At 39.3% G+C, this 20,344-nt stretch overlaps 2 protein-coding genes across 5 annotated transcripts; both read right to left on the bottom strand.

Moving 5' to 3' along the window:
- Positions 1 to 9,896: 9,896 nt before the first annotated feature.
- LOC105186131 (acetyl-coenzyme A transporter 1) lies at positions 9,897 to 13,748 on the bottom strand. Its single transcript, XM_025298834.1, has 8 exons — positions 12,948 to 13,748; positions 12,177 to 12,466; positions 11,857 to 12,011; positions 11,557 to 11,750; positions 11,291 to 11,475; positions 10,982 to 11,099; positions 10,625 to 10,840; positions 9,897 to 10,490 (listed from the first exon to the last, which is right to left on the bottom strand). Exons 1-8 carry the CDS (start codon positions 13,149 to 13,151, stop codon positions 10,311 to 10,313), a joined length of 1,542 nt encoding a protein of 513 aa, XP_025154619.1. The 5' UTR covers positions 13,152 to 13,748; the 3' UTR covers positions 9,897 to 10,310.
- A 541-nt stretch (positions 13,749 to 14,289) lies between these two features.
- Positions 14,290 to 20,139, bottom strand: LOC105186133 (keratin, type II cytoskeletal 3). Of its 4 annotated transcripts, XM_025298845.1 has the most exons (9): positions 19,727 to 20,139; positions 17,117 to 17,280; positions 16,635 to 17,027; positions 16,180 to 16,306; positions 15,958 to 16,086; positions 15,380 to 15,632; positions 15,067 to 15,258; positions 14,842 to 14,990; positions 14,290 to 14,757 (listed from the first exon to the last, which is right to left on the bottom strand). In XM_025298845.1, exons 3-9 carry the CDS (start codon positions 16,879 to 16,881, stop codon positions 14,625 to 14,627), a joined length of 1,230 nt encoding a protein of 409 aa, XP_025154630.1. In that variant the 5' UTR covers positions 16,882 to 17,027; positions 17,117 to 17,280; positions 19,727 to 20,139; the 3' UTR covers positions 14,290 to 14,624. The 4 variants fall into 4 exon arrangements, with proteins under 4 accessions (XP_025154630.1, XP_025154631.1, XP_025154629.1 ...); XM_025298846.1 differs by lacking the exon at positions 17,117 to 17,280; XM_025298844.1 differs by having other exon boundaries at positions 16,635 to 17,280.
- Positions 20,140 to 20,344: the final 205 nt, after the last annotated feature.

Raw genomic sequence — 20,344 nt, forward strand, 5'->3', positions numbered from 1 at the left:
AAAGTAGGCATGTTTCAATTTTACTGTAATGTTAAACAGTACATATAAGATGAGATTAGCAAGATCCCTACGCAAGGTGGAACGTACCATATGAATATTTAATTTTAATTTTTAGATTTTTTTCTACAAAAAACTTAAGCCCCACTTTAATACCTTGTATGCATGTCTTCTTATAGCTAATTCTATTAATTGCTTAAAAAAAACCGCGATTTTTGGTGGAATAGTACTTTTGAACATTTATCAATATTAATTATCGAAATATGGGTGATAAGGTTTTAATCTAGATCCAAAATAACTATGAGCCTCGTAAATCGAGCTGCGATTACGCGTTACGAAGTTAAAGGCCACAAAATATTGAAAAAATGACAGGTTCGAAAATGATAGATTACGAAATATTAATTAATGAAATATGAGTGATAAGGTTTTAATCTAGGTTCAAAATAACTAAGATCCTCACAAATTGCAACAACTTGTGCCTACGCGTTATGGAGAATTTGAAGCCGATATGTCTAGATTGATCGATGCAAAATAGATGGGTTACCAAGTATAAATTAATAAATCGTGTGTAATAAGAAGCTAATCTAAATTAGAAATAATAATGATCCGTAGATACCAAATCAGTCTAACGTTACAGAATTATGAAGTCCGAAATGTTGAAATTAATGTAGAGAAAAATGATAGATCAATATATACGTCATGGAAATATTTATGCTAATCGAAAGAAAAGATGCTATTTAATTTTAAGGCAGTATAACTAATTTTCCTAAAATCCAGATTAATAGATTTTCGGATTCGTAAAGAGTAAGTAAAAATTTGAGGAAGTAAATATGATTCGCTACGACATATTGTTTGGGTAAGCGTGCGGCGGCGTGAGTTCCAGGAATCGACGAGGTATTATTTACACGAGGTAATATTTACATGGGCAGTGAATTATAAAAATCGTAGAGACCTGCGAGCGGACTCGTTGAAAAACTAATGCTTTCGGGTTGAATGTAATATTTCGTTTGCTTATTTAGAATGGGTTAATAAAATGCGATTAAGATGTAAAATGTGATGAACTATTAATAATGAAAATATCAATAAACATTAAATGTATCGTTTCAAAATATTTAGATGAGATTTTTATGTTTCGTTTCACAAGCATAATCAGCCTCATCAATTTTTTCATTGGATAATTTTTTCATCGTAAGATAAAAACGCAATATCGCGAGATAAGTAACTCCGAATTGTAATAACGTGATATACATAAAATAAACTTACCCCTCGATGGTTCCTGATGTCCCTCCTTGCAAAATATATCCTCAGGCACTTAATATTTTTCACAACACAAACACTAAATTTAACTTTGTATAATAACAGGCCATTTTTTCACAACACTTGATCACAACACAAATCTTAAGTAACAAACGCACGTAATTTCACTTGGCACTCCCGACGATCCGGTTTCGTTAATTACTTACTTTCGACTACTTGACAATACTTCGCTATGACAAATGCACGAAATTTGCTTTCGGTACACTCGACGAAACATTACACGCCGATATTCGCCTTTGGTAATTCAAAATCGCGGAAAATACGCACGATCGGCTTTTAGAATTCACGTACTAATGTCTGTTCTTTGTAGCTGCACTGTTGAACTGGTGCAATAAGTAAGAGTGAGACAAATATAGATTTTCTCATTCTAGCTTATTGCACCAGTTCAGCAGTGCAGCTACAAAGAACAGACCATAAAGCTAAGACTCCATGCATGCGGTGAGCTGCGGCAAACGGTTGCGGTGACTAATCAGGAGACAGACGCATGCCGGAGCTTGCCGCAACCGACTTACGCCTCCCTCCTGATTGGTCACCGCAACCGTTTGCCGCAGTTCACCGCATGCATGGAGTCTTAGCTTAAGTGTTGCAATGCAACGGTCACGATTTTCAATGTGTGCGTACGGTAGTGGACATAAAAGTTGTCACTTTTTTTTTAATAACTTTCGGGACGCATCCTGATTCGAGAAGGATAAGAGCTGCTGCTCCGCCTGTGGAGCACTCCTGCGTAGTGACTCACACTTTATGTCCCCGACTGTACACTCGTGAACTAAAAGGTATGTGCACCGATTTTTTGTTGACTTCGGAACGCGCTCCAACTTGAGGAGAAAGACAACCACTGCTTCATACGTCAGCGCTGTCACTTATTACGAGAGCAGAAGGATGGCATATACGAGTGTCAAATAAGTAGTGATTGTGGCGTAGACACAAATGTCTTGGAGACTTTGAGTTATAATTGAAGAAATGAAGAAAACTAATAGTGATTGTGAAGAAAAGTGGCAAAAGGCTTCATAAAATTTGTAAAACAGCATATTAAAGGAGAATATTAATTGTCTAATAATATTTTAAGTGAAAAATATTTTTAAATTTGAGTGTAAGTTAAAAAAGTTATAAACCATAATTTCTTTAATGTTAATAATTTTATAGCTATAAATTTGCCATCGACGTTAAATGAATATGTATGTAACCCAGGTAGCAAGATGACGTTTTGATGACGTTTTAATGACGTTATAATGACATTAAAAACGTCTTAATGACGCTATAATGACTTTTATTCTTCTTTAAATGTCATCTTGCTACTTGGGAATGCTATCATTTACATAGGTGGAAAATTATGTTATTGCGTTCATAAGAAATAAGCAGCAGACCAAGTCGAGTGATATTTTTTTAACAAGATACTCATATCACTCAACTTGGTCTGCTGCTTACTTCTGCTGAACACAATAATATAATTCCTCACCTATGGAAATAATAGCATTATATATATATATATTCATTCAACGTCGATGACAAATTGATTAACATTAAAGAAATTATGGTTTATAACTTTTTTAACTTACACTCAAATTTAAAAATATTTTTCACTTAAAATATTATTAGACAATTAATATTCTCCTCTAATATGCTGTTTTACAAATTTTATGAAGCTTTTTGCCACTTTTCTTCACAATCACTATTTGTTTTCTTCATTTCTTCAATTATAACTCAAAGTCTCCAAGACATTTGTGTCTACGCCACAATCACTACTTATTTGACACTCGTATATGCCATCCTTCTGCTCTCGTAATAAGTGACAGCGCTGACGTATGAAGCAGTGGTTGTCTTTCTCCTCAAGTTGGAGCGCGTTCCGAAGTCAACAAAAAATCGGTGCATATACCTTTTAGATCACGAGTGTACAGTCGGGGACATAATAGTAAGTGCCCATTTTTTTGCAACTTTCGGAACGCATCCCGACTCGAGAAGAATGACAGTCACTACTCCATGTGAGTGGCGTTGGAGCATCTATTGTATGCACAGAGCCATCTATTGAAGAAGAAGAAGTCACTACTCCGCCTGTGCAGTGACTCACAACTTCTTCTTCTTCTTCTTCTTCTTCTTCTTCTTCTTCAATAGATGGCTCTGTGCATACAATAGATGCTTCAACGTCATTCATACGCAATGACTCGCAACGAAAGGCGAGAAATGAAATATACACGGTGGGACATATTGACTTGTGCATTCGTTGCAGCTGATGATTCATCTCGTCCATCTCTTTCAGAAGACTTTAAAGTGGAAGTCATATCTTAAAATGATATCTCACGTATCATTTCCATGCTTGGGTAGAAAAGTAAATATCTATAATTGTTTTATATTGTAGATACTATGTGTCAAAGTATTTTATTTACCTTCCTACCCAAGCGTGGAAATGATACGTGAGACATCGTTTTAAGATATGACTTCCACTTTAAAGTTTTCTGAAAGAGATGAACGAGATGAATCATCAGCTGCAACGAATGCACAAGTCAATATGTTCCACCACGTATATTTCATTTCTCGCCTTTCGTTGTGAGTCACTTCAGGAGAATGGTGTAGGGACTTAAGCCAGCGGCACACGGTGCTTGTTTTCGTGCTGGATTGCTTGCTGGATGAAAATATTGCGTTGTGATTGGTACATTTCCGAAGATGGATGGAAATGCACTAATCAGAACGCAGTATTTTCATCCAGCAAGCAATCCAGCACGAAAACAAGCACCGTGTGCCGCTGGCTTTACTTCCGCAGGCCCGAGCCATCTATTGAAGGAAGGAAGGAAGGAAGGTTGATTACTGGGCAAGCGTGCTCCGCAGGCGGAGCAGTGACTCTCATTCTTCTCGAGTCGGGATGCGTTCCGAAAGTTGCAAAAAAACGGGCACTTACTATTATGTCCGCGAGTGTATGTCGGTGACTACGTGTCACTAACATACCAGCCAATTAAAATATTCTGTTCGAAATATTCTGTCCGTTCCGTTTAAGATATTCCAAGAAGTCGGCAATGAGAGAAAAAATTTCTGAAACTTTACTTGATCCTCCCGACGAACAATGCACATTTTCAGCGAATATTTAACGAAAGCTGTGCCATACCTCGATGTTTAACGATAATTCGCGGCCGGATGACGAGTCGAAAACGAAGTCGAATCGCTCCGCGACGCGAAAATTGAACTGTCCTTACGCAGCTGGCGTGTTGAATTTTCCTCGGCACTCTGACGATTCATCTTACTTCACTTCGCGCGGCGGAACGAACGTTATTCCGCCATAACACACGCGCGAAACTTACTTTTAGCACTCCTGATAACGATTTAAGGCACGAGACTCAAAGTTACGGCGAGTCAAAGCACGAAAAATTACAAGTAACGGTTCCTCACATACTACATAACCCGTAACCGGCGCCATAACTAAATACGAAGGAAACTGCGAACAGCGTCACAAGCGAGATTCTCGGGAAGCTGAGTCGACAATCGCGGTGAGTCATTTCTTTCCGTAATAAACTATTTATCTGCACAAAGTGTACGCTCATCGGTGGTGCGACAAAGAGAGCGATTGATCGTCTATGCTTTTCTATCTTACTATCTTCTTTAAGAAAGTAGAGTGAACAAGAAACGTGCATGCTTTGCCGTTATTAGGACGGGCATAATGTAGCACACATTTTCTCAGGAGGCACGTCGGAATTCGGCAGAAAAAACGTCCCGACGTAACAGGCCCGGTGGCCGCTTTCAAGTTTCTCTCTATAATCACTTACCAAAGACGAACCTTCCTTGCTTCCTTCAGATGGGCCTGTAGGAGTAATGGAGGATTCACACTGCGTCCGATGTCTAACGTATGACGTCCGACATCCAATAGGAGAACAGCTCTCTAATGGAGAATTCAATTCTCCATTATCAACTATGCCCGGAGGTCTAAAAAGAGCGGGGAGGGGAGGGGGGAGGAGCAGGAAAAATAAAAGTACGTATTAAATATTAAATCTTTGAATACATGTTGCCGCATCAGTCTCCTATATAATAAACGATTTGATACGTCTGGAGACGCATGATGTATCGTTGCCCGCGTCCCGTTCCCTTCGTCCTGTTTCTCAATTCAGCATCCCGTTTGCTCCGGACATTCGCTCGTGGCACTGATAGTGGCCGTCGGTGAGCATTCGATCCGCTCGGAGGAGCACGTGTTAATTAACGCGACGAGACTCCGATTATAAATATCCCGCGAGTCGACGAAATATCTGAACTTTTAAAAAAAGCATAAAAAATATCACGTTGATGTTGTCATGGGTGAAATCTCACCCAGGTAGCAAGATGACGTTTTGATGACGTTTTAATGACGTTATAATGACGTTAAAAGCGTCTTAATGACGCCATAATGACGTCTTTAAATGTCATCTTGCTACTTGGGCACTCTGGTATATATTTTTTTATTTTCGAAATAAGAAAAGCCAAACAAATGCAATTAAATGTTATTTATCATCATTGAATATTAGATGAAAAGTAGAAGAGTTATCGTCGTTCCGGAACCTTCAAGAAAAGAAGATACGCTCAAGGACAAGTCTCTCTTGCTTCAACCGCCGCCGAGGCCCGCAATGTTTACATCGCACCGATTGTGTTGATCGGCTCGCGAGCGACGACACTTTTTGCCCTTTGTATTAATAGTCGCACACCTCGCGTACTCGATCTCATTCCATCAACAGCAGCCGTGCGCGACGCGCTCGTCACTTCCGTCTCGTGTAATTGAAAGAAATATATCTCGTCGGTCCTCGAGATACTCAATCGGCATCGCGTTGACATCGCGTTGATTAACCGCACGGTCGAATCGCAAGTATCGAATTAGAAGCGCGAGCGAGTGAAATTCGAAGGACTCCGGCAGCCGGAAAGCAGGACGCCGGCAGCGATACGTCACGTTTCCAGGTATGTGGAATCATTGATTATATGGGAGGTCTTCGATAACGAGAGCGGACATTTGACGAATTTTCCGGGAATAAGAAGTCGAAATTTCGCGCTCGGCATTCACGATCCGTCATCATCCGACTAGTAATCATGACTTTATGAATCTGCAATTACTCTCGTCAATCTCTGTCTATCTATTTATTGTATACAAGAGATATTAGGTCTGTTTTTTATCGTTGAACTAGTATATACTCAGGAAACATAAAAAGAAAGATATACATCTAGGAGTGAAAGGGAGACGAAAAGAAATCAGAGCCTGCTCTGCCGGTGAGGTCGTAAAAACCGCATGAATTTTCCTTCCGCAGCTACTCCCGCGGCTGTTTAATCCGCATTACGATCATTTTTGCGGATAAGTACGGGGAAAGTGACATCCGCGGATAACCTTTGTCCTCTGAACGATACGTCTCGTTTTCCAGCTCTTTTATGCAAGTTCGTCGCTCGTACTTGATAAAAAATGTCCCGAAACGTGCCTACGAAAAATGTTGCATGTGGAGAATACTCAGCGCACGTACCATTTTGAAATGAAATATCGCGAAGGAAACTATTCTCGTTCCTCTAACTTGCGCTTTACAAGTTTCGGGATCCATGAAAATTTCAAGATCAGATACTGCTTGTTCGAGGGAGGTTTTTAGACATTCTCTGTGAGAACCTGAAGAGCGAGTGTCGATTTTTTTCGAAAGATTCGAGATGCAAATTCAAATGTGTTATTTATATGCATATGAGCCTGCGATTGGTTGAGGCTTTTTTTGGGGGCGAGTTTTGTAGTTTCAAATCTCGCAAAAATCGTATGAAGAAAGCTTGAGCTAATTACACTCTCACGCGTGTGAAAACAACACACTCGAATTTGCAGCGACGACATAGCGGGGATATTTAGCGAGTACTACCTTGAAATTTCCGATTAGATTATATTTCTCGTCAGCCGTCGTTCTGTCGCTTAGCTCTGTTTCTTTCGCCTGGGTGCCTCACCAGCTTACATGTGTTTTACTTCGCCGGCGGCTTGTCCTTCTTCTTCTTCTTCTTCTTCTTCTTCTTCTTCTTCTTCTTCTTCTTCTTCTTGCACGCTGGCAACTGTCGTTAGATCATATGGGCCGCTCTTGGCTCGAGCAGCTTCGTTCCTTTTTCGATCGTGCTCATTCATTACATTTCTGTAATTAATAGCTCGGTTGTTGCGTACATCGCAAAATGATATGGGAGTTTTATATTTATCTTAATCCGTTCTATGTCTTCGTGAATTCCTAGAAGCGAGGAATTTGTGAAACACTCTGTACATATGTTTTCGATTGCAACTTTAGTAATATTTCAATTTCAAATTATTAACTTAAGGAATGCCAATGTGTATATATTTATAAAATAAAAATTATTCTAAATTTTCTCACGTCTCGCAATTCTAAAAGACATACACACATACATATTCGGCCTGTTTTCTGTATTAATAGTCTTTGATATCTTCCGATACCTTTTTCCTATTATTCCATATCTGTTACCATCCATGCTTATTTCGAGCTATGTTTCATATTTCGGCCGCGATATTCCTAAGAATGTACAGCGAAATTTTTCTGGTACGCTAAATCCTGTAAGGCCATCAGTCTTTATAGTATCTCATTGGTGCATAAGGTTATTATCTATACATACATATTTTGAAACATTTTCTTTGGATATTATATCAAACGGATTTTGCGTGTCACGTAATATCTTTCGGACTACACAGACATTATTATTTTGATCATTTTGATTTCTTTGATATTCATTAAGAATTATCCAGAACGCAACTGCCATGTTGAACGACTCAATTGTCAATGTGACTCAAATGTGAAATGTTTCGATTTTTACAAATTCATATAAAATTTTTCATTTTTCACTAATTCACAGAAGTTTTTCACTTTTCACTAGTTCACGCTAGGGAAAAGATTCATGATCGCTGCCCTAAGCAGCTGTAACGCTTCTCCAATCATATATGTCGGCGCGCTATTATTCCTCAGATTTCTGTCATTAATAACTCGATAATTATTGCGAATCTCGCAAAACGGTATGGGACTTTTATGTTTATCTCAACCCAATCTACCCTCACACTTCGGGTTGGCAGCTAATTACCGGACACTTCGTAAGATCTTCATGATATTAATCATACACAATGTCAATTCCTTTTTTTTGCACATGTTAACATGTTAATTCATGTTATAAACGCGTAACAATGTGCGAGACCGTGCTTTCAAGTACGCTGTTATGGTTGTAACACGGATATAAACTGCCTGAAAATAGATGTAGCACGGGCTGCCACTATATGGAGGTTTCACCGCCGAAACCTGAAAGTGGATGTAGCATCATAGTTCCCCTCTCAAAATGGATGCAGATGGCGCCCTTTCCCAATGCGGAAAGTCGATGTCGCCGAAAACGCCGTGTTGGCCGCTCTCACGTTCTTCTCTGAACGGATTAATGCACGACATTCGCTAACAAATGAATAAAAAGTTGAAAGTTTCTTCTTAAAAATGTTTTCATTAAATTTCTCATATAATTAATTGTTCCACGTAAAACTTCAATCGGAAGATGAAGTCGGATTTAGACTCTTTATTCGACTACTGAAATCAGGATTGGCCAAATATTCAGACCTGCTATTTGCATTAAAGCCAGCGGCACACGGTCCTTGTTTTCGTGCTGGATTGCTTGCTGGACGAAAACAAGCACCGTGTGCTGCTGGCTTAAGAAATAATATCCATACAACTACACATAAAAGAGGAATATACATAAATTTATATTAATGATCAAAAATTATTTACAAAAGTTAAATCATGTTAATAAAAAGGATTATATATAGAGGAATATATATAAATTTAAATAAAGTAACGGGTCTAATATCCCGTAAGATTGAATATTGTAGATCTCTTATTGGTTCGTCGAAATAATGGGTCAATATTTCAGACCTTTTATGGCTGTGTTCCGATATTCACTGTCAGTACTGAAAATACATAGTATGCGTCACGTATATTATAGATTCTCAGTGCTGACAGTGAATATCGGAATGCAGCCTATTTAAGAGCTCATCTAAATGGTTTGAGTCTTGGTTAAATGTAGATTGAGCCTTGACTAAAAAGTTGATTTTTAGTCAAGTTTATTTACAATACTGTCTTATACCCGCAATTATATCCATACCAGAGCTATATTTTTGTTAGGAAGGTGCACTGGTGATCCTCAATGAAGCGCAGCGACCTTAACTTTTTGTATATCAAAAACTTTTATTAGTATTCTATGTTCAGTAATTTTTCTCCGTTTTTATGCGCAAAATATGTATTTAGATACATATACAATACAAACTGCGAATACGCGTCGCACATATCATGTTCATCAGTTTTTTTTTTACAAAAGTTCTATGAAACATTCGTATAATATCGCGTGTGCGAAATCATAATCATATTGTATTTGCCATAATACAATAATCTTCGTGGAATGACAGTCGCGAATTCAACCGCAAATATTCAAGCTTAAATAATACTTAATAATGCTTTGTAAATGTAAAAAAAGTAACATTTCTTCAGCAACTTTAAAGTAACACTACATTTTTCGTAACAAGGCATTTGGAAAAATATGCACTTTTCGACTGCTTGACAAATAAATAAATATATACGTATATGTTACATGTATATATGTATATGTACATACTGTATACTGTACATACTATATACCAAATGCATTTCAACATCACTAAAATTTTGTGCCCAAACGAAACAAGGATGAGAATCATCAGAGATCTACACTTTTCTTTTATATAAGCCGTATTCATTTTTTTTATTTTCTAACGTTATACCACGATTATTCTTATGGGATCTCTGTCTATTCTGTACATATTCCATAATAATAACATACATTGTACTTTCCAAGACGAATAAATCGTTTATCAATTCAATTTCGCCCCGTGCCCGATTTGTAAAATTGGAACACTTGGTTAAACGTGCAGGAAATGGCGCATCCCAACATGCGGCATGTACATACGCATCAACTCGTCGAAGAATAATGGGTTACAGGTACCTGATATTAACGGATTCGTAACGACGATTGATATGTTATCTGTTATTACGGGAGAGTACGATTTTCCACGCGGACATCGGCTCAGCCTGTAACGCGTTAATTTTTCTACGGCCCCACCTGAGCCAAGAGATACCAATAATTAAGCAGAGAATACTTTCTATGTAATAACCGTCGAGCTGCATCACACAAGTGCCGTTGTCGGTATTCGCACAGAGCTAAAAAAATATAATAGACGTTATCTTCATGGCTTTGGATTTGTACTTGTTTATACTGTGACAAAGCTCGAGGAAATAGTCTTCTAATTACTTTGAACAATGTATAATTATAAGAAAGACGTTGAACGACGAACCTCTCTCTCTGTCAGTGTGCTGCAGTCGTTTGTATAGTCGGTGCTGCATTGCCTAAATGTCAAGGGATCGACGAACCAAAGTGCAGCCGTCGCGGGCCAGTTTCCGCCGAGGTTGCACAAAGTATTGAGCAACGTCATGTAGGTGCCGCCAACCGCCGGGTCGCTTACTTTCGCGAAGAAGGCCATCGACGCCACAAACATGCTGCTTGCGGATATCTGAATTTTCAAGAAGGAACGTTATATAACCTTTTATGAATAATCAAAGATGAACGTTCTAGGAACACTATGTGAACTTCGATCGACAAAATTAAACATGCATATTGCATATTCATGCACATTTTGTTATGTAACACTCACCTGGTGTATGAAGTAGAGACCTATCAACACAACGAAGTAATATGCAGGCACGTGTCCGTTGATCATCACCAGCGGTGTAACCCACACCAAAAACGCGGCTATTACGCCGAACATCAACCTGTATTTCAAAATAAGTTTACAAACTCGTTCGAGTGAAATTTTCCCGAATCGAACGAACGTGTCGATAGACCTGTTCTTTTTAGCAGAATTAATGTTGCACTGGAACTTCGTTCCTTTTCTTTTCAACGCTATTTTGCTTCGCAGGCCAAAATAACGCAACCTAGTTCAGCTAAAAATAAACCTAATTACCTATAAGGCATAGCCTTCACATAAACGTCCATAGGCCTTGGTCCAGCGGTGTACTTTGAGATCACCAACGGCAAGATGATCTGCAGCGGTATCATGGGCACCGCCATAAACGCGAATTTTTCCTTCGGTATACCAGCTTCTATGAGTTTCAATCCAGTCACTGCGTCGCACGCTGAAAATCCGATCTGCGGTGCAAAATTAATAATGAATATGACGAGCTTTACGTATCTCTACATGCTATTGTTTCTGATATCGTGACATTTAACCTTTGCCGTCAATAGAAATATAATCGTGGTCTTGATAGCTGGTAATTTTACAATGTCCCATAACAATTTGTATGCGTGCTTAATATCCATGTTCAGCTCCTCCCCCCTCGGGATTCTACCTTTGCCTTCGTGCTTAAATAATGCTATGAATGTCGTCGTGACGATAAAAGTCCAGCCCCAGAAATACAGGAACCCTGTAAGAAATGGTGTTACTTGTTGCAAAACTCGGGTACATAGATTTCTAAATACATTTGAATACATCTACATAGGCAACTATCTTGATTACTAAGCACTTTTTACCAGGCAAAGTCAGAATGCCTTCGTCCGAAGGGGTTGATCTCAGGTAATTGTTGCAAAATTCGGCAGATTCCAGTGAAATAAAAAGAACATAACCGACGAAATAACCCGCTGTTTGGCCGACGCTGTTACAAGTGGACGCATATCCAACATTGCACCTGGACAAACAAATAACTCGGATCTTATGACAAGCCTGTGATGCGCGCGCGCGCGTGACGTGCGTGTGCGTGCGTGTGCGCGCGCGCGCGCGCGCGTGTGTGTGTGTGTATGTGTGTGTGCGTGTGCGCGCATTTATATATAAGGTAAATATTTTGCAAAGGTACCTTTTAAGCATCGTGAGCGCCCAGCCGTCTACCACGATATCCTGAGTTGCGGCGAGCACGTTCAAAGCGAAAAATAACGCAGTCAACATTTCGATGTTTGGTTTCTCATGCTCTTTACCCAACCAATAATCGACATAATTCGACAGAAGGAGCATGAACATACCCATTAGATACTGGGTTGGGATTAACCATGTTTTTCTTCTGCCAAACTTTTTGGAGAAAATCGAGTCTACTATGGGTGCCCAAAAGAGTTTCAATGAGAATGGCCACTGTACAAAACTAAATTCTGCCTGTGACAATGAAAACAAATTATTGCTTTATGTTTGGTTCACTTTCTATTTCATTTATTAATACGTCAAATCATCATTATCTACTCGATCTATATACAAGCTTAAAGTTCTTTGGTAACTCTATCATTGAAGCTAAGAAATTTGTTGATTCTAAAATATTCATACATTGTCAAATATAATCATACAAAAATGGACACCGTCCTGTCTTCTAAGTTACAGCCATAAAATATAATCTAGGAACACATGATGAGATCATATCTATATTTCCTTTAAATTATCACTCAGATATGATTGTCTATGTTAATTGTGATCTAATCATGTATCAGCCTACCATAATACTTTATCTACAATATGCTCTTTGCTTTCTGTTTCTTTCTCTTTATTTCTTTTTGACTTAAACCCTATGTCTCAAGATAGAAAAAGATAAAGCAAAGTAGGAAGCAGGAGCATATTGTAGATCAGGCGTAAAGCTCTTGTATACCTGTTGCCGATAGGAAACCCCTCTATTTTGCAACAACATAGGAATTGAGCCGCATAGTCCCAGTGGGATTCCCTGCAGCAAATACAAGAAGAACAAAATCGCAATGTTTTTCTCGTCGCCTCGCAAATCGGAAGGCTCTTGAACGTTGTTTGTGTCGACGATACCGTCCTCCACGCTGTCATCCTTATCCAGTTTCCTCCTCATGCTGACAGCCGTGCGAAGTTCAACGGGTCAACGACAATCCATACGTTCTTTGCGCACCTGGTCTCGCAAGTTTGCGTTAGACGCGATAATTATGTGCCACGTTTACACGTTAAATGCCTTGTTAGACGACGATTTTCAAGGTTATCGCCGATGATCTAATGAGTTAGAATCCGCACTCGTCACCGCATATTGCAATGACGTGGTCGCGGGCATCGGTGTGGCTTTCGCGGTTGTACGACACGTTGATTATAAACAGCGAACAGGCGTGTGATTTGAGTCAACCTTCACGGGACGTGACCGAAGACGCGACCACCGAGAACATAACCTTCACTCGAAACTTGTAAATCGGAAGCGAACAGGTGTATCACACTGATTCGCTCACTTTCGTCGCGTTTTGAATGAGCATTGCGAGCATCAACGTGTGGGAGAAACGCACGAAAGTGAGCGGTTTCAGTGAAAAGCACGCGAATACTGAGAGCTCAAGCGACCATACTACCGTATTGCCACGTTGTTTCTTATTAGGACACGTCAGTTATACTTTGTTTTTTCGCCTCACGTCGTATCATGTCGTTATGCACGCACACTGCTCTACCCTCTACCCTGCATCAGCAGGTGGAGGTGTCGCATTCTCGCGGACTTTTTGCAAGTTATGCATCTCGAGGCGCCAACTATGAAACGTCAACATGGAAATATGCAATCGTGAGTGCCACTGAATTCTCTCGGTGGATAATGCGCTATCGGTCTTCGTTTATTCTGTGCTGTATTCACAAAGAGAAAAGAGTGTCTTCGAGTTCAAAGACCCTATAATTTTTTGGAATAAAACTCAGTTATTGCTAAAATTAATTAAAATATTCTTAAGATTATAAATACATCGAATACTGCGATAGTGGCTGAAAACCAATCCTATGATATCACTGCGTCTCATCGAATTATATGAGATATAATTAATCGCGTAATGCAGTTAATAGAATCGATGAAACGAGGCGAAAGAAATCAGCATTTTGAATGATATTTATTTATTGAGTAATTATCTTAATTTACCCAATTATCTTTGGGTACTTTCTTAATTACCTTTAGATGATTTACTTAATTAAATACATTTAATCAAAATCTTTAATTTATTCTTAAGTTAGACCTGTGTGTAATTAAAACATCGAGAAAAATTTCATTCTTACATATTATTTTATCTTCTAAAATATTCTACCTCTGCTGGAAACGTTAAAAAATTTTCCTTTCTGCGACATGTGCACGATCGCATACATAAGTCGTGGAACAGAATGAACAACGAACGAATGAATGAATCTCAAATAAAATGTTTTTTTTGAGTTGTAATACCAAGACGATACTATGTCATCGACGATCGTATCGAATAATTTCACATTCCCGTTTATGTATACGCGTGTTTATTTACTTGTGAAACGATTGAACAAACGATATGTAATAATACGATACTTTAAAGCAATCTTCACACATTTAACCTTTCCTTATGTAACTACAGGTGAACATGTTGCAGTTTCTATCCTCTGTCGCGACGTCGACAGCTAATTTGATCAGGTTCTTCACGTTCGTGCTCACGGATGCGGTGTTGAGCACGTTGTTTCGTATTCTGCAAGAAATTCAAGTCGAACGATTAACGGGAATGGAACATACTTGAATACTTGAATGAATGTATATCGAGAAAATCACATACAAGTCGGCAAGGTACTGTCTCCGTTGCGTGTTCACGATCTCGACGTCCTTGTTGAGGTCGGAGAGGTAATTCTTTTGGATCTCGCAGGTAAGTCTAGCGACGCATCTTGGGGAGACGATCAGTCGGTTGCTGGAACCGCCTTTTTGTATCTGATTGCGGAAGGAGTCAATATTTTAGCGAAGCTTCTGTGTGCAAAAGAATTACGTCACAGACACATGGGTATACTTTAGCCAAATGTTCTCTCAGCATGTTCACGATGTAATCCATTTGAACTTCGGACTGCACGTCCTCATAGAAGCTCTCCGACCTCTTTCTCCTCCCTGCCACAATGCCGATTGGTAAAAGCACCGGATTCGAAGCTAACGCTGCCGCTGCGCCGATCAACGCAACACCAGCTAGAGCTTTCAAAGCCACAGCCTGACAAATAAATTAATTAATATAATTGTTTTCTTACGCATCGTTCGGTGAATTCTGTTTTCCCATCACATATGTGACTCATAAAACAATTAATTAACGAGCGCACGCGTGCCTTTTGTACCTTTTGCGCCTGAATATTTCCGGGATGTTGCGGCACACTACCATCCGAGAAGACGGGATCGCCAGGACCGAATTCATCACCGTCGGCTAAGGTTCCCGAAATCCCATAGCCACCGCCACTGCCTCCGAATCCGGTTGGTCTGCCGTAGCTCCCGTAACCGTTTGAGCTATAGCCGTAGCCGCCGGTGTTTCCCGAGCCGTAGCTCAAAGGTTTGCTAGTGCCCTCACTTCCGTACACCGGTCGTGGTCCAAACCTGGCGTTTCCGTGCACAAGTGCAAGTACATTAATAAAATTGTAATGTTACCTGAGCTACCTGAGAAATTATCATAAACTTCTACAAGATGATTGAAAGACTAATAACTGAAGAAAAACGATTGATGATTGAGCAGGTAGCAACGAGTTCTAAAAGATGTCTTAAAGACGCCCTATTTCTTTTGCAGATTTTTTCCTGATGCTTTTGAAATATCCCTTAGAATTTATACGATTGTATCAATACTTCGAGACATTCAAACGCTAAGAATTAATTGGTAGCGAATAATTCCCTGCTGAAGGATAATATACCTTGAAGAAAGATTTACCTGTCACTCGATTGGCTCCCCACGTAAACTCCGCTTCCGCCGTAACTTCCGCCGCCTCCCGAAGGTCTGCCGCCGCCGCTCGTGGTGGAAGCTGGAGGTCGAGCTGGAGCTTGAGTTTGCCACCCATATCTAAAATTAAATCGCACTTGGAATTAAAAGGCCCGAAATTTTCAACTTTCTATGCGCATATGGGAAGATAGTCGACAAAATGTTAATCGTTACCTGTCGATAGGATATCGCTCGTTATATTGGGAAGGATACCGTCCGCTCTCCAAGGGGAGTTTGTTGTAATTGTGGTCGGGTCGCGCGAATCTGCTGGAACTGTGTCTGGTGTCGCAGCAGCTGGAACTTGCAAGCAAAAATATCCCGTAATCCGAATTGTCGAACGATGCCCGTCGATTACACGATCTTGCCATCTGTGACCATTTTCAGACAATACAGACTCCTGCAGGACATCTTAAAAACATTTAAAAAGAGTGTAGGCCGTTTTTAGGCATTCTTTTTCCTTTTTTTGAAGAAGATTGTGCTGTCTAGGTATAATCATAATCGCATAGTGAAATAATTATAGTGACGGAAAAAAATCCTTCACGCAAACCGGTATTATTTGTTGTGTTTTAACTTAGAAATGCAAAAACATGCAAGAAGAAATTATCGTCAGGTCGAGAATATTGACTTATCTCTTGAATCGACGTTCGAGTCACGATGTATGACGGTTCTTGGCTTTTTATCCGTCTTCTTCAGCTCTTCGTCATCGTTCGTATCGAGGATCAGCTGTGACGAGTTCTTCGCGCGAACGACGCTCGTCGGAAGTCGATCTTCCTTCGAGATTTTCTTCGAAAGTTCGCTTGTAGTCTGGAGTTCAGTTTTCTCCGCCAACGCACAACAAACACCCAAGACGACAGAGAGGATCAGGAGGCGCGTCATAGTAGTGACGGATGAAAATGTCCGAATCAGAGGCCTCGAATACTTGACGCACTTCCCAGTCAAGTTCGAAATGCTTCGGGCGCCGAGTTCTCGAATTATGCAAATCAGTTCCGACGTCGAGACGCGACGAATTCGTTGACCGTTCGCTGCGGAGAAGACACGAAAGTGGCTCTCTAATTTCCCAAGTTTCACCTATTATATGAGGGTCATGCTTGAGATGCTGGCACATATTCACCCTCCAGGGGCGAACGTGGAGCTTCTTTGCGGTAAAAAACAAATAACTTCTGTCACTTTCACGCCCCCGTTCCTTCGAGCTCATAGATTTTACGTTTACGTTTAGGTGATCGGACGTCGTCGAAAATGAATAGCGAGCATTTTGCCAATTCGTTCCGTCGTTCTCTGGAATGAGGGAAGATCATCGTCGAAAGAATCAGTCGCAAAAATCAGACGACAACGTGTTAATTAGTTTTCATAGCTGCGTCCCTGCAGTCACAAGGTGTGACCAAATGTCAGGCGGCAATGCGCGCTGGCGAAAATAAAAATGTCACAAGCGAGTCAACGATCGTCACGCCAGTGTATTAATTAAGATTTCCCATCATTATTGTTTTCATCATTTGCTTACGAAATTCGGTGAGTCTCGCGGCAGAATTACGCCGACGAGTTCCATCGATCTCACTCGGTGGGTAATATTTTCATTATTACATTATGTCTCAACATATCCTCCTGTATCCTCAGGGAATCCACGCGACTTTCTCCCCCATAATTAATGTCCAGTTAATTCTATTTTCGCGGAAGATCAAGGGTCGAGCGCTTTTTCTTTCATTTTCTCTACTTTCGCGCTCGCTACGGTCTTGGACTGTGTTTTTTCTACGCCGTGGAAATCTTCCTCTACGTGTCGTCGGTGGAAATGCGAGCAAGCACATAAACTTAGTTTTGTTTTCATTTTATGAGAAATATAGACGTTCGGCAGTTATAGACGAATATTCAATTGGAGACCGTCCTCTATTTTCTTGTTGTCATTATAAATATTATGAATTTTAAATATCTAGTATGACTGGAAAATATGTGGCTCGCAAATCGCGAATCTTCGTAGGAGGATCGCGCGAACAGCAGCATTACTTTCGAGAAATTTTGCTAAATTGGCGATTGACAATTTTCCACTTTTTCGTCCTCCTAACGGATTTCCGTTACGAAATGTCAACGGAGCAATTGGTCTCGCCTGGGTGTTCGTGGTGTAACCAACGACCGAAATTATGTGACGACACTATTCAATGCTGCTTCTATTCCTATTGCACCACGCTACGAAAGTTGTAAGGACGAAGAAGACCTCGTGTTGAAATATCGGAGCAATGGTTGTTCTTGTAAAATGACATTAATCCAGGATGCTGCTTGTGTCTTGAATCTCTAGCATGATTTAAATTTTCAAGCGAAAAGGCATGTCAAGTTTTTTTCATAACGGAATGCCAAACAAATAAAGGATATTAGAATTATTGACATTGTTGTTAGTATCCAGTGATTTTTCAAAGCGTAAGGACACGATTATCGTTCGAATACTACGATACTTTTTTGGTATTGCAAACTACATTGCTAAACATTGGTGTTTTTTTGTTTAAGATACGTTAACATAGATTCGCGAAAATCACGGGAATTTAATATATATGCTAATGATGATTTTATCCTAATTTTGCAGTAAATATTTGTCAATATTAAACGTCATCCGAATATATATATCGTGCGAAACAATTTCAAAAGGTTGATTTCACGATTTTTAATTCTTTCTGTATTATATTTTAACCGGCGCGAATGTCCGATGAACAAGGCGAGTGCACATTTTTTCTTTCTCGTTGAAGTTTAAAGAGGAAAAGAATTGCAATTTAGATACTACCGAAAACTGAAAACAAGATCCTTCCTCTTTCTTTCTATTTAAGATCTTTCCTTTTAAAAAGCATCTTTATCAGAATTGTCAAATTATTGGAGTTATATTATAATAACACAACATATATAAAAATATATTATTATTGAAATGTTTTATAACCAAGTTGATCTTTAAATGACCTTGAAAATAGATGTCAAAGTCAAAGTCAAGGTCATCATAAAGTAGCTCACTTAAATCCCTGCAACTTTTATTTAGATCACTTTCCTTGAAACTTCAATACTGAAGAGTTATTTTGGGTGGGGCATTAAAATATTCGATATTCAATGAATATCGAAATAATTGATTTCAGGTGAAGGACTTCATAATAAGAAACTCCACCATAGATAAAGAGGATGCGATTGATTTTCAATTGATCATGATGAAGCTATCGGAAAAAATTCAGGCAGAATGGAATATGTTCGCGAGTCTGTTTAACAGAGATCAAACGACTTGAACTAGAATCGACAATCGAACATGACAAAACAACCACTTTATAGCGTACCGAAATATGCAATTTATTAAAAATCTATGGTATACGTTACATATACTATAGATTTTTTTTAATACTACAATTCAATTTATAATATCGGTTTCGGAATATATCTTGCATAGATGTATACATTCGATGATGGTATAAAATGCAGTTATCACAGTGTCCACATTCTTTTCGAGCAGAATTTGTAGATTTATAAATTTGAAGGTTTTTATAATCAAAAAAGAATAAAAGAATAGAGGTATTCTTTTCCTGTCGAGGTACAGAAATATTATTCGAAAATACGATTCGTGAGAATTTGATACATCTACCAACAGTGATCTTATTTGCGTAGGACTGTGATAGCTTCACTTCAATATCTAAAAGTATATTCGAAAACTTTTAACAATCCTAATTATATTACATATTAAGGCTATTATACCAGACTTTGTACGTACCTTCTGGATCTGACGATGTATTTCATCCCTTTCGTGTTTTACAAAATAAATTTCGCAACATTGTTTCCGATGCAGCTTCTTTTGTATCATCCTCCATTCTAATGGACGTTTCAGCAATACTGGTGTAATCTATCTCATGTAAAATTCTGTTGACGATTCGAAAGGTAATGTATAATCGACAATAAATCAGTTCCACTATCTTTGTCCGTTCTCATGCAGTTCTATGGTCAGATAAAACTGATTGCAACGTGATCAAGAGGTCTTAAATCTCACTGTTTTACTGGTGACGAAAATAATTAGTTCGCCTTTGGCTTGGTCAAGAGACCGAGGACAGCACAGTTGATCCCGCCAATACCACCCGGCAGTTGCCATGTTGGATTTAATTTTTTAAAAGAACCCGTGGAAGGAGAGAGAAAAAGAGAGAAAGAATCGTTGCGCAGCTTTTCTACGGTATACAAAAGCTGCGCAACGATAACGGAAGTGTCGTTAACTCCAATAACGAGTTACAGAATCGCACCACAGGTCAAGACCATGGTGGCGCTGAAACTTGTCACTCGTTTCTCAAGAGGGGAGTCTGTACCCTCTGGACGTGATTGCCCGCAAGTCTCATATTTGAGT

Source organism: Harpegnathos saltator, unplaced genomic scaffold (genome assembly GCF_003227715.2).
Source record: "Harpegnathos saltator strain DR-91 unplaced genomic scaffold, Hsal_v8.6 scaffold240, whole genome shotgun sequence".
Classification (NCBI taxonomy): domain Eukaryota; kingdom Metazoa; phylum Arthropoda; class Insecta; order Hymenoptera; family Formicidae; genus Harpegnathos; species Harpegnathos saltator.